This window comes from Wolffia australiana, chromosome 7, assembly GCF_029677425.1.
Source record: "Wolffia australiana isolate 7733 chromosome 7, ASM2967742v1".
Lineage (NCBI taxonomy): Eukaryota > Viridiplantae > Streptophyta > Magnoliopsida > Alismatales > Araceae > Wolffia > Wolffia australiana.
In genome coordinates, this window is record NC_135841.1 from 2,008,503 (window position 1) to 2,023,372 (window position 14,870).

The 14,870-nt window shown below is 43.2% G+C and overlaps 1 protein-coding gene across 2 annotated transcripts; it reads left to right on the forward strand.

Annotated features, from left to right (window-relative positions):
- Positions 1-4,392: 4,392 nt before the first annotated feature.
- LOC144706210 (transcription factor GTE10-like) lies at positions 4,393-11,379 on the forward strand. 2 transcript variants are annotated; one of them, XM_078579153.1, is made up of 11 exons: positions 4,393-4,652; positions 5,064-6,460; positions 6,633-6,681; positions 6,768-6,926; positions 7,395-7,453; positions 7,927-7,987; positions 8,087-8,161; positions 8,927-9,042; positions 9,131-9,197; positions 10,399-10,529; positions 10,618-11,379. In XM_078579153.1, the coding sequence occupies exons 2-11, from the start codon at positions 5,246-5,248 to the stop codon at positions 10,903-10,905; spliced, it is 2,220 nt and encodes a 739-aa protein (XP_078435279.1). In that variant the 5' UTR covers positions 4,393-4,652; positions 5,064-5,245; the 3' UTR covers positions 10,906-11,379. The 2 variants fall into 2 exon arrangements, with proteins under 2 accessions (XP_078435279.1, XP_078435278.1); XM_078579152.1 differs by having other exon boundaries at positions 4,393-4,613.
- Positions 11,380-14,870: the final 3,491 nt, after the last annotated feature.

The following is a 14,870-nucleotide window of genomic DNA, read 5'->3' on the forward strand; positions in this document are numbered from 1 at the left end:
CCAAAAATAAAAAGAAAGAAGATATAATAAAATGAAAAGGATCCCGTTAACTAATCTTCCTTGAAAAGATCGGGCAACCAAGATTATATATGTTCGCATAAAATGACCCAGTATTGCATGGGCTTCGGGCAGGGTTGGCTGGAAGCCCGGTCATAATTTCTCTCAAACTTCTTGAGGTCGCTGCCCAATGTTTATGTTCTCCCAAACTTCTTGAGGTCTCTTAAACATCCGTGGGCTATGCTATCAATTGTGGGCTCTACCTATGGGCCTAGATGGGCTCCTTGTGGACTCGCTTGTGGGCTCCTTGGGATGTATGTTGGGTTATCAAAATGTTCCTAAGTGGTGGAGCTTGCCAGCTGTGGGTGTCTTATTTTCCTTACGAAACAAACAGGCTTTCTTTCCGAACGTCCATCTTTATTGTGGCAATAACAGAATGAGAGATAATGACCCGCCCAAGTATGAAGTAATACGAGAGTGAGTCGAAAAGTTCTGAAGGTTATCCAAAGTTCTTGCAGAATATTATTAAAAAAGAAAAGGAGTCTAAATTGATGTAACATGACAGACGCCGGGATCAAACGGCTCGTGTTACACAGAGGGAGGGCAATGACAGTCATGTCATGTAGTGGAGACGACTAATGTGGACGTAATGCAAGTGATGATGCAACGATGAAATCACTGAGAAGTATAAATTTGGCGTCGACGGACACCAACGACCACTACGTTATAACAAGTGAGACCTGGGAATGCCACTAGGCTCCCGATGACCCGAACGATGGGTTGAGGGTAGACGGTGCAAGTACGACTATTGCTTCTCGTGCGTGCACCATTCAAAGCGCCAACCAGGATCATATCGATAGAAACCTATTCCCACTGACGTATTCCTATCTATCACTAACCTAACTGTGGCGGTGGACAAACATTTGGAGGCACTGATAGAAGTAATATAATGCCGAGAGGGAGTTATGAGCATACTAGTAGCAGCAGGCGGGACGATGTCTGTTTCAACTGCGGTAGACGGCAAACCACACGTAGGCGTGATGACGGCACAGGTAGACGCAATGGTGTGAGTAAGCGTGCCGGCGCAAGTAGATGCGGCAACATGCATACCAATGGACACAACTGATGTACTTTTCTGCTGATGGACAAGGGTGGCTAGGGTTTTGAAGAATAAGAGAAAACAACACAATAACTAAGAAAATGTTTCCCCCTTTTATAGGGTTACACGTGGGCCCAAATTTAAAGACTGGACCCGAAACTTAAAGAGAAGTGGGCCCGGGGCCCAAAACTTAAAAGAAAAAAGAGATAAACAAAAAATAACGGTTGCTTCTAACAACAACAATGGGCGCGGCAATGGCGCAACGATAGCAGGTTGTAGTGGTGCGACGACATGGAGGTGCCAAGGTGCAGCAGTTCGGCGCGGTGGCAAGGCAAGGTGGCAGTGAACGTGGCGGCATGGGGTAACAGGTACAATGTCAACAAGGGCAACAACGGTAGGCACGACGATGATGAGTTCGATGGCAGCGGCCGCGGATAGCGTAGATCCAGATGGCCGATCAAGTTGCGGCCCAGTTTTCGGCCCATGGCTGTGATGGGTGGCTGCTGCGGCTGGGGGGGGCTATGGTGACCACTAGGGCAGCTGTGGTAGCCACAACGGGCTGCGGGGGTTGCTAGGGCGGCGGCGGTCGCGGGCTGTTGTGGTGGCGCGCAGCTGCGACGCGACCACGGTTGCCGCGACAGCGCCGCGGCGTGATGGCGGGCGGCTACAACAGCTCTGGCAACCGCAAGCTACTGCGGTGGCCGTGGCGGCTATGGCGGCCGGTGGTTGCTGCGACGGCCACGGGCTGTTGCGATGGTCGTGGCTGTTGCGGGGGTTGCGGCTGATGCGGCCGCCGCGAGCGGCTGCGGCGCCCGCTGGCTGCTGCGGCAACCGATGGCTACTGCGACGGCCGCGGGTTGCCACAACGGCCGCGATTACGGCTTGCGGCCGCAGCTGCGGCATCTACCGCGGTTCCGGGTGGTGGCTTGAAGGCCACGGCGGCAGCATGGGTGATCGCGGTTGCGGCGTGGGCGACCCAGGGGACGTCGGTAGCGGCCGGGAAGGTCACGGGAGACGGCGGTCGGAGCTCCGACAAAGGCGGCGGCGGTTTCTAGTGAAGAGGGCGGCAATTTTTGGGTAACTTAGTGTTTTTTCTTTCTCCTAATGTCACAGTGGCATTTCCATAAATGTGGCGAAAACTCAATAAAACACAAAAAATCAGGAAATTTCTTTAAAATCACATTTTCTTCAATCTTTTCTTCTCTCCTCTCTCCTATGGGCGGTCCCACCTTTTATAGGGGCTAATATGGGCCTCCCCCCTTAGAAATAAAGGGGAGAAGTCCCAATTAAACATAATTAGGGCCCCCTAATAGGAGAGAGAGTCCCCTAACACGCCCACACATGGGCTAACACACGCGCAAACGTGTAGGTCCACACACCGGTCCAAACACGTGTGAACAAACAAAAACAAACACATATGCGGCCGACATACAAGGCCTACTAAACAAGAAAAATATACGGAAAGATAACGCCAAACTTTTGTGGCCCGTTGACTATGCCGGGTATTCTGAAGGCTGGGGCTCGCGCGTGAGCCCTCGCTCGATGAAGTGGTTTGCCGCGGTCTTCGAGGTTGGATGGTCCCCCATCATAAATCAATTGAAATTAATGAGCTATCATAGAAGGAAGTTGCACATGACACAATCAATTTGACTCAACTAGTGCTAATAGTAGTTGCTGACTCTCCTAGTTAGAAAGTGTTAGGGCAGGGCTTTTCCTAGGTTTAGTGGGGGGGGGTCTCATGAAGGAAGGTCATGCTTCATGTCCTTGAGATGTTGAATAGAATTCAACCACACTTGAATGGATGGTACATAGTCCTCTAGCTTTTCATACTTTTGGAGGACTTCCAGCAATCAAGCAAACGAAAAGCCATGCGAAGTAAAAAGATTGTCCGACAATAGAGTCGTAATTGTGGGAAGGAGCGAGTCTAGGAGCGGGTTACGAAGTTATTGCAATTGAAGATTCAGTAGAAAAGTGGCCTTTAAAAAACCCTGTATCATCATGGCACCCCCCCCCCCCCCCCCCCATAAGCGCCCCTAGGCAAAGGGGGGACCAGAAAACTCTGGTTTTACCTTTCTCGCTTGAGTACTCCGGCACTCGCTCGCTTGCGCCCAGCTTGAGTGATGTCACCGCTGCCGCCTCCAAACAACAATTTTTCTATTTTATATTTTTGTTATTTACTTTCAGCCCTGAAATAAAATAATACACTAACGAGAATAACTGAATCTATTAATACTAGTGTTAAAAAAATGATTTGCATAAAAATGATTATGCTTGTAAAATATGTAGATAAAATGTGTTATTTTAACAGGATAGATTAGTTAAGGCATGAATGGTAAATTTGTATTTAAATGAAGCTAACATCAACAAGAGGATGCACAAAATGCTTTTAAGATATGTAAGTTTCTATGCCTCATTTTGGATTCATCCAAATGAAGATTGATTCAAAAACATTTAAGGATCACAAAGGGAAAATTATTGTGTTTAGTAAAGTTATTATTAATTTATATCGTTCCGTATCAAGGCAAAAATTTCAATTCCCTTTAGGATCCTATTGGGTCGAATCATTTTGTTTTTAAATTGAGTTGCTTGAAAAGGCGGGGTAAATTAAAATTTCAGTAAAATAATATTAAGACAATTTTAGAGTGATCTAATATTTTGGCTGAGTCAATGTTATCTATTTATATATTCTCATGGAAATTTAGTTGCCTAAACATCAATGTCTATATGTAGCTACCCATACATTTATGGATATTTATCTTTTAGTTTGTTTGCTTTTCTACACCTCCAAATTACTTCATTTAAATCCCTTAACCAGCTTCAAATAAGAAATTATCGCACCGTCCGATGCTTTCCGCCCGACACGGCCGAACGGCGACCGTCGATCCGGTGCTCCCAAACCGCGTCGCGTGCCCAAGAATCAGCCGTCAGATTATAGTCCCCGTACGGGGATCATCAAATGGACGGCTCAGATCGGCTCAGCGCCATTCCCCTGTTAATTATTGATAACATTTTATAATTAAATTAACTGATTCCTTAACCAGCTCTAATCAAGCATTTCTTCACCGTCCGATGCTCTCCAGCCGACATGGCAGAACCTTGACCGTGGATCCGGTGGACCCGAACGCAAACCGCGTAGGGCGCCTGTCCAAGCAGGAAGACGCGTCAGCCGTCAGATGATCGTTTCGTTCGAAAGATCAACAAACGGACGGTTCAGATCTGTCCAATGCAGCTCGGCGGTGACACCCGGCGCGCAAGGGCTCGCCCTCGGCACTCTATATAAAGACCAGGCTCGTGCTTTCTAAACTCCGTATTCGTTGCTGGCTATCGTTCTCTTCCCCTTCTCTTCTCCCGTCGACGGCGTTTCAAGATAACGAGGAGCGCGAAGAAGGGTTCGAAGCTTCGGAGGAAGATCGGCAATGGCGAAGAAGACGTCTGTGATTGCTCACAGCAAGTGAAACGAAGGAGTTTTGGCGGTTCTTTTCGGTCTCTGTTTGTTTCGCCCATTTTGCTCGCGAGGGTATGCTCCTTTGTCTTTGCCGGGGTTGCGGTTCTTCTTGTAAGTATTTTCTCGGGTGTTTGCTTTTTTGGTATTTTTTGATTTCGGCGCGCTCTCTTGTTCGTGATTTAGGGGGGATTTTGTCGTTCTGGTTGTTGAATTTTGGCTTTAGTCGGAATAGATTTCGGTTTTGGGCGCGGCGGAGTTGCGGGTTGTGTGTTCCTTTGCCAGGACTTGTTCTTTTGTGAGATGGCGCTTAGAGTTTTGAGTTAGGGTTCGCGTTTGTTGACGGTGGGATCTGGAATGGGTGATTAGGGTTTCTTGCTTTCGAAGATTGGACGCCAATTTTTTGATCGTTTGAAGAGTTCCGTGTAGTTTCTAGGTTTTTGCTTGCGCTTTTCGTGGATTCATCTGTTTAAATCCCCACTTTCGATTGAGATTGTCTCCACTTGTTTTCTTTTTTTTGTGCAGAGACAGAAATTTGTTCTAGATCGAGGCAATTTGTTAGCGGAAGATAAAGCTTTCAACTTTTGAGAATTTAGGCAATTTTCATTGGCAGTCTCCAAGAAAGAAAGAGACTCTGGATAATTTAAATTTAGAAGACTGCTGTTCCGGGGAATGAACAAACGTAGTATGTTCGTGAAAGTGAGCAAATGGCACCCACAGTTGTTCTAGAACGCACGAAGTGCAAAAATCTTCACAAGTCCACTTTGGCAGCGATGGGCAGGGCTCAAAGATTTACCAAAGGACCCTCTTCCGGATTCATCCCCGACTATCGTCACGCAGTAGAAACCGTTGATGAGTCAGAAGGGTTTGTCAATTCAAGCCACATTGACTCTGAAAACTCCTCTGCTCCGAAGAGAAAATGCATCAGTTTAAACGCTGACATAGTTGACGGTTTCAACGTTCCACTGCAAACCTTCTCAGTTTCTCTGCTGTCTCGTTCTGAGAAGAAGGCACTGAAAAATCGGCTAAGGGAAGAACTCGAGCACATTCTGCAGCTTCAGAAGAAGCTTTTCTCTGGGCCTGTGAACGGTGTTGCTGCTTCTTCGACCACCGATGCTTCAGCAAAGAAGCGTCCCGATATAAAACGTGGGAATTTGGGGCAGTTCGTGTCGGAGAAACCCTCTCAAAAACCTTCAATATCGAAGAACAAGACTGCGACACTGATGAAACAGTGTGAGCAGCTTCTCAATCGTTTGTTGCAGCATCCTTACGCGTGGGTCTTCAAGCAGCCTGTCGATGCAATCAAGCTAAACATTCCAGACTATTACACTGTTATCAAGAATCCAATGGATCTGGGAACTATAAAGGGAAAGTTAGCATCAGGCGCGTATTCTGCTCCTCTTGGGTTTGCGTCAGATGTGAGGCTTACTTTTGCTAATGCAAAGACGTATAATCCGCCGGGGAATGATGTTCATATAATGGCAGAAGCCCTGAATAATATATTTGAGTCCAAATGGAAGTCCTTAGAAAGCAAGCTGCATCCTCTGGATTCCAATGCCGCATTGGAATCAGAATCTGTGAAACCCTCGCAAATGAAAAAGAGAAAGATTCCGCCTACTGTACATGTTAGAGAGGAGGTATTGACCCGGGGCCCGGAAGTTATGCAGGAAAGAATGACTTCAGAGGATAAACAAAAGCTTAGCAGTCGATTGGAATCCCTGATTCCTGAATTACCGGACCACATTATTGAATTCCTGAAGAAAAATAGTGGTAGCCATAGCCAGATCAATGAAGACGAGATAGAGATTGATATCGATGCTCTTGGTGATGCGACGTTGTTTGAATTGCAAAGACTTTTGGATGATTTCTGCTCCCGAAGGAACCTGAGAAAGGAGATGAAACCTGATTTGGGTGAGATTGAGGTGGGTTCCAAAATAACTTTTTTTTTTTGGGAAAAGAGAATAGAAACTCACTTGAGATTGGTGATCAACCCAGGTTTCCTCTAAAAGTTTATGTATAATGCAAAAAAATTCTGTTTTCCGAACTATCATAAGACTGGTTAATTTTATTTCATGAAATTTCTGGTCGAAGCAGGTGTTGAACGAATCTGGTGTCAGTAATTCATCTATACAGCCACGTAAAGGTATATATTTCTCTTTATTTACAGAAGTTCTTTTCTTGTAATTTTAAATTCATGAATAACAATTAGTGGATAATTCATATAAACAGGAGACGAACATGCAATTGATGAAGAAGTGGATATCATGGAAAATGATCACCCTGTTACGAGCTACCCTCCGGTGGAAATAGAAAAGGATGCCGCTCACGGGAATAGCAAATATAGCAGTTCTAGCCGTTCTACCAGCGATTCTGGTTCTTCATCTAGCGGTGAGTGCTTGTCTGTAGCGTGTTTTTTCATTTCTTTTTTTAAGCCACACCAAACTTTCCTGTCTGTATACTTCGTCAACTTTCCTGATGTTTAATTCTTACGGAAGGCCTTGGTTCTATATCCCTGCCAATGAGTTCTTTGAATTTCACGTTCTCCTTAGATTAGGATCATTGGCTTAAAGTAGATCACAGAAGAAGGTTTCAGAGCTGGATGGAGCCTTAGATGCTCGCTCTTGTTTTGGAGCCCCGGTTGCTGTAATAACCAGTGAGAGCCGACTGAAGTCTTAGTTCTTCTCGTTTTGGACCCTAAACTGTCGCCAGAAGTTTTGAGAGCTAGCTGGAACCCTATTTTTTGCATTGCAACCCTAATTAATTTTGGGGATCCAGGGGGGCCAGAAAGCTGATTTCCTATCTCGTTTTAGATATTTATTTAATGTCAATGGTTGATTCTCATTTTTTCTCTCGCAGACTCAGATTCAGCGAGCTCATCGGGTAGCGAATCGCTCGCTGCGGACAATAACTCGAAGGTGTGATGCTTCCCTCGCTTATCCTTGACCTAATCTCATTTAGTGTTTGCCGTCACCGATGACAAGTCATCTTATTCTCTGTCAGTAATACTCTCGTTCAGTAATTGCAAGGATGAGGATGATGTGATGAGATCCTCATCGTTATCATCTCTCTTCCGCATATAGGATGACAACGACAATGATTTATTCTCGTTATCCCTCTAGTCGATTCTATGACAAGAGACGAGAGGGCGATAACCTCGTCTCTCTAGTCATTGAGATGACAAGAGACGATGACCGAATTATTGTTATATACAATAATGTGCCCTCAAAAAAATATATATGCGTCGCTACCAAAGAGGATGCCGGGTTTATGGATGCTGTTAACGATAACCTCGTCCACAAACATTAATCTCATTGTTTTCAAACTTTGAGCTGTTGCATGAGGTATGCGATGCTTACCTCACTTTTCATGATCTTAAAACTTTTTTCAGGAGGCAACAGGGTCGGGCCCTGCCTTTGAGCATGAGAGGGCGAGTCTAGCCGACGGAAACCGTAAGGCACACCGGTGTCTCTGACCGGCCTCTTGGTTCTTGATGGTCTGTCCTCTTCATGGCTCCTGGAACGTGCTTCAACCTTGTAGCTTTGTTCTAGGTCACATCAGTGGTGGCTTGGACCGGCCAGAACAGACGGGTGACTCCATCGCCGATGCTGACGATCGCAGCCAAGGTCAGCACCTAGACAGCACTTAAGAAAACTTAAAGATTATGAAAAGAATAAAGCAGATGCATATGACCATTTGTTTTCACCCATATGACGATGGCGATGCCAGATGCATCATTGTCATCGTCCAACTAAATGTAGATGGTTGAAAAATAGTTGCTCTCTCGTCACATTGTCACTACTTTTACTTTTAAATGATAATGGGCAATGCTAAATTGTCCTCGTCATAGTTCATGGTTTGTATGACGATGATGATTTTGTTCTTGTCATTCAGTTTGTGGATGAGGTAGACTTTGAACTCGTCATTGTTGGTGAACCCTCAATGCAGTCGAATAGAACTGATGGACTAGAACTTTGGTCAGGAAGTTCTTCTCCCTGGTCTCCTACTTTGCCGGTGTTACGGGATAATCCACTTGTACTTCACGAAATTTGAGACTTGTATCCTCTCACCATAGATACCTTAGCTTTATTAATGCAGAAACCTCTAGAACCGTCCCATTGGAGCTATAGTGCGGAATATCTTAAAGACTTGTTTTCTCAAAGGGAAATTCATATATAGCTAGAGCCTAAAGTTACTCATGCATATTTGTGATTAATATGTCACTTGTATTATGGAAGATCTGAAGATAATGAGAAATTTTGAAACTCGCCCATTTCCTCTCATCATTGATAACCTTACATTTATTCATACATAATCGACTAGAACCGTCAGATTGGAGCTTTAATAAAAAAAATTAATCCCTTGCTTCTTTTACGGTAATATCTTTTCAGATGGGCATGCTCCCCCTGAGAGGCAGGTCTCCCCAGAGAAGCTCTACCGTGCCGCATTGCTGAGGAGTCGCTTCGCTGATACTATCCTCAAAGCACGGGAGAAGACCCTCGACAAGGTCTGTTCCCCCCATAGATTCATACCACATGTACTAAATATTCGTGTTTGATGAGTGTTCTGATTCTGCTGATTGAATTGGGCTCCAGGTCGAGAAGGGAAACCCCGAGAAGCTGCAGAGGGAGAGGAAGGAGCTGGAGCGCCAGCAGCAAGAAGGTCTGTGAAACTCAAACTTAACTCACAAGATGAGTGTGAGAGATAGAGGTTGGAAGGGAATGATGATGTTTCTGAGAAAAAAAGGAAAATGGTGATGTGAGTGGTGAGTCGTTGTCACTCTGTCGCAATTAGGATGATGATGATGACGGATCACCGTTGTCATCCGTAGTGACGGACCGGTGTCACCATCATCATTGTCATCTTAGCCTGGAATCAATGACGAGGATGACAACGAAGCGACTCCTCATCGTAACAGTAATGATGGATGCTAAGAGAGTGGGAAAAGAGGGTCTCATTTATTGAAAACAAGTGTATAAATTTTATTCGTCATCGCCCTCATAAGTTGTCTGTCATCATACATAGTTCGCATCTCCATCATAACCTCAGATGAATGTCTCGTTATCGTCATGGCTATGATGGATCATGAGAGAGTCAAGACAGAGATTCTCATTTTGAGAAAAAAGACATTAATGTTATTGTCATCCGTGGGCATTTTTATCATACTTGCCATTAGTCGTCGGTTAGGACAAAAATGCCACTGACAAATCATAGCAGCAGATGAGTGACGATGATGAGTCGTCATCGTCATCAAACCCATTGTTTATCGCAGCTCTTCGCCATCAATTGTCATTGTCATCTTGGATGCAAAACAGTTCAAATTAAAAGGAGGGTACACTATGTTACAAATAGACATGGTTGTTCTCTTCCCTTTGTGTGAATTTGTGCGAATTGTTCACTCTGTTCCGTTATCCAAACAGAAAAACGAATTCGCACAGACCCGTGTGCTGTTCGGATTGTGCGATTTGTGTGAATTTTGTGCAAAATTTGTGGGAATTTGTGCGAATTTTAAACACTGAATTTTGTTCGAATTGAGCAGATTTTTACCCATTGTGCGAATTTTGGTCGTATTGTGCGAATTTTGTGCAAATTCTTGCGTATTTTACAACATGTGCGAAATTTGTGCGAATTGTTCGAACATTTGTTCTAATTTTCGCACAAAAAAGGAACAGAACAACGAACAGACCCCTGTGCGGTTCTTTTGTGCGAATTTTTTGTTTGTTTTAAACGAACAGAACAGAAAGACCATGCCTAGTTACCAACGAGTAATGGAACCCCAGAATGACCTTATTACTGCGATTAGCATATAATGTCTTCCTTTCTCCCTTGTTGTCAATCAAGCTAATTATTTGGTGGGGAACAGAGAGGGCCCGGCTGCAAGCGGAGGCGAGGGCGGCAGAGGACTTGCGGCAGCAGTTGGAGGCAAAGGCTGCAGCCGAGGCCAAGCGCAAGCGAGAACTCGAGCGGGAAGCAGCTCGTCAGGCCCTTCTAGAGGTGCGGCGCTGGTTGACAGTGATGATGATAATCACGATCGCAAAGATGATGATGGTGATGGTGGTGGTTGTCTCCCCTGTTTTGGCAGATGGAGAAGACGGCGGAAATCGGCGAGAGTGGCCGGTTTCTTAAAGACTTGGAGATGCTCGGGGGCGTCGACGAGCACTTGCCAACCTCCATGTGCGAGACGAGCCCAGAGCTTGCCGACAGTGACGGCGGCGGCGACGGCCCCTTGGGCGGGTTCAAGTTCAGCGGGAGCAACCCGCTGGAGAAGCTCGGCCTGTACATGAAGGCAGATGAAGAGGAAGATGAGACCGAGGACGCCGCCCCCCCCGCCAGCGGCGGTGACGAAGTCGAGGAAGGGGAGATTGACTGAACCCGCCTCGGGGTTGGTTCACCTGAGTTTTTGATCGCCTTCTGAAGAGCACCGCCTGGCTGGTAAGTGTGAGTGAAATATTGTTTTGTGTACAGAGGCGGAACCGCGGGCCGGTGCTCGGTCCCCATTCTTTGTGCGCGCAAGACTTTGGTTTCGTCTCGAATATGCAGGCTGATGTTGTGTCATCAAACCAGTTGGGAAAGTTGGTATGGAGAAATTATGATGATGTCTCCTTCCATTCAGCTACTTAACCAGTTTGTTATAGCTTGTAAATATTACAGATTAGAATTCACCTAAGGAGAAAAACTGTCCAATATACCCTGGGGTGATGAGTAGTTTGAAACATTTGAACAGAACTAGACCGAACTGCCTTCATCCTATCAACATGATGACAATTCATCATCATCCTCATCGTTTGTATAAGCGGGCTTGGATGATAATGAGGATGGTTGAATGGGCTTGACTTTTTGTGAATCATGGCCATCAAATTTCTTCATTTTCTCTCTCCTCCAACTGTAGCCAGCTTATCTTGTCTTCCACATTGAGGAAGGAATCTCTTAACGATATTTTCTCTCCAAATGGAGCTCTTTGTCTTTCCTCTCTGAGATGATTAGAAGATAATCACGGCTTGTTTTTCTCAACATGGTGAAGGTAAGCTGATGATGAGCATAAATATGTCGCCATTCAAATATTTAATACGCATGACAACGATGGCGACTTCAAATTCATTATCCCTACCCAAGAATGGAGTTAAGATTGGGAAACCAATGTAAAAAATTAACCAATTCAAAATATTTAAAGACCTTCCACAATAAATTACTAGCCACAATCTTTTTACTGATTCAAGTAAAAAACTCTAGGTACTTCTATGATGAATCACTCGTTGATAAAAACATCTACCAACTTAACAATACAAGTCACATGTGGAGAAGATATGACACCTTGTAACATCTTGTCATGAACATAAAGATGATGTGCTTTGAATGATTATCAAATATAGGGTTGCCTGCACTAAACATAACTGCCCGATTATCACAATGCATAAGCATGGGTGCCAGTGAGAGAAATCCTAAAGTTTCTAGCAAGAAAAAAAAATCATCATGCATGTAGTCTCAAGCATATGTATTTGGCTTTAGGACTACTTTTGAGAAATCACTTTTTGCTTTTGTGAGTGCTTTTTGACCAAATTCCTCCAACATGTGTGATGGCTGGCGGTTGACTTTTGATATCATTTGTCCTTATGTCAGAATATGTTTCTAGGCATAGATGAACATGGCACCTATGTATGAATCACTTGACAAGAGCTCGCTTGATGTATGCAGGAACTTGTAGGGTCACTTCCCTATGGACCTTATGAGGTTCCTGAATAAACTGTTTGGATGCTCTTACTGCATAAAAGTCTTGACCTGACCAGAAATAAAGATACATCAGTTCCAAAAGTGGTAGTGTACCCGTTTGTCGATAAATTAACTGTCTTATCTCAAGAGCCAAACGCAGGAAATGCTTGTGCAATTAATTGTCAAGTAGGTTAGTTTTCCCATCAGCCTCCAAACCTGTTAAATATTCTCTACTATCGTCAACATGTCATCCTAGAAACCTGACCAGACCTCCAGATCTTTGAATATTCTAGTTTGCACCTAAGAATCATTGCCACATGTAGTAGATCAAGCGAATAATTCCTTCGAAATATACCCAACTTTGTTGTTGATGGGCAAACTCAGTCCCATGGAAGTAGTGACGTTGCCCCAACTCTTATGCAATGAATTGCTGAGGATAATTCTTAGTGGTAGATATTCCTCCTCCATCATTACTAGTAATGATAATGTCATCAACATATATGGCTAGTATGACAATGCTCCTAGATATCTTCTACACCACACTCTGATTAGTCTTGCAAGAACTAAAGCCATATGTAGTTTACAAACCGGGCCAATATATTCTGCTTGACTCCAATAATATACACCAGAGATAACCCGTTGAGCTTCATACTTGGAGCTTGAAGATCATGAAAAGTGAGCAACATATTTGGCGAGATCCCCTGTAGTGGAATGCACTAGAGGTGTCCATGAAAAGCAAGCTCAGATGGCATTTTATAGACAATCAAGGATAAGATATCTGTTTCATAAGTGCCATAATCACATGTGAAAACTCAAACAAATAAGTGAGCTTTGTGATGATAAATGGAGCCTTTGGGCCACACTTTCAAGTATAGAAACAAACTTTTAGGTCATAATGTTGGCTTCCAATGGATGGGCCAAAAGTTCCCATGTGGTGAAGCCCAATACACCAAATACCAGCAATGCTTGAAGAAATATCCAGGGCAATGAGTTTGAGGACATAAGTATGACAAAGGCAAGGGGTAGGGTGAAGAGCATAAGAGTAACTATCCTTCCATAAGGCAAGGGGAAAGTCAAGATCTTTCAGGTGGATATGGTGGTGAATCAGTGCAGATGAGAAGTTAGCGCCACCAGTTCATAAACCAAAATTTGGGGTTAAATATTCAATTAAAGTTTCAAATATATAAAACAATATTTATAGTTTTCCTTACTGGCACAAATAAAGTGAGGGTCAAATACACAAGGAGAAAGAATTGAACAAAAAAATTTAGTTTATTTATATATTTTTAGGAATTATATTTATTTTAAGAGCTAAATTAATTCAAAATAATCCTAAGACAACGAGAAAATGTGTTTATTTCTACTATAATGTATTAAAAAATTATAGAATAATTTTGGGAATTTGAAATGGATCACGACATACCCAATGAGAAACCGCAAAGTTGACGGTGGCATTCAAGATGGTGAAAACCTAGGGTACCTTCAAAAACAATAACCCGAGAAAAAGGATGGAGAGTAGTCACAAAAATATACAGATCCCATTAACCTCATCATCATTCACCCAATGGAATAAGTGGTGCTTTCTCTTGTTTCTCCTTGAATCCTTTGTTCTCAAAACTTCAGAATGAACCTAAACATGATTTCAAGTGAGTTAGAAAGAAAATTCAAGGATGGAATCATCAATTCCATTATCACTTTACTCTGTATAATATTACTAAAAGGTCATTCACCTGTCTGAATTTTAGATGTATCCAAGCGATCATTGGAATGATGGCTCCCTTTTCAACTTCTTCAAGCTGCCTTGAATATCTTATTGATCTTCTCGCCATCTAATATCACTAGAAGGTGGATAAATCTGAGAAAGGGATGAGGCAAGGGAGTCCGCCCTAGCTGGCATGGACACCTATAGTGAATATTTTCTTAAAATCCTTATACTTTAAGTATGTCCACTAATGTCCATAGATTTGTGCATGTGACCATTTAGGCCTAGGTGTAAGTCTATTTAATAACTTTAATGAATCAATAAGATTTATTGACCATCCTTATTACTTAAATATATTCACATATAGACTCATTATCCAGTGATTTTTTTAATTCAAACAATAGGTAAAGTTTTCACTTGTGGGGGGTGAAGCTACACCTCATGCTCTAAAACATATAAGTAGTAATTAAACTCTCTTATGAACTTTTACCATCATCACTTACATATATATACAATTCGTCTTCCACACAATACTCTTGAAGACATTAGGGTAGCATTAACACTCAAACCTTATCCATCATTCTAGTTAGTACTGATGTGTAACATAGATCATGATAGAGCGGCTTCTCCTATATATCCACTACCGTAACTAGGGAATTAATGATTCTTATTTCTTGGCTGATTCTCCATTGATAGGATACTTCCATTTTGACCAATCAATCACATTTTGTGTCATTCTTGCTAGATATAAACTATTTGAATCCTTTAAGAAGGAAATTGTAAGTCATAGTCAAAACAAAGTTGTCCATACTCGAGACGTCTTTGGATTTTCACTTCTAAAGACCATTTACACGATCATGACATTATCAACTTGCTTGAAATCTAGGTGTAATTGCATTCATGAATGCACATGAATGAATTTAGTG

Bases quoted from the DNA above. Each gene is read 5' to 3' on its own strand.
- LOC144706210 (XM_078579153.1), top strand. From the start codon at position 5,246: ATGGCACCCACAGTTGTTCTAGAACGCACGAAGTGCAAAAATCTTCAC. The intron at 6,682-6,767 runs GTATATATTTCT...TCATATAAACAG, and splicing joins ATCTATACAGCCACGTAAAG to GAGACGAACATGCAATTGAT. The intron at 7,988-8,086 runs GTAAGGCACACC...GCTTTGTTCTAG, and splicing joins GAGTCTAGCCGACGGAAACC to GTCACATCAGTGGTGGCTTG.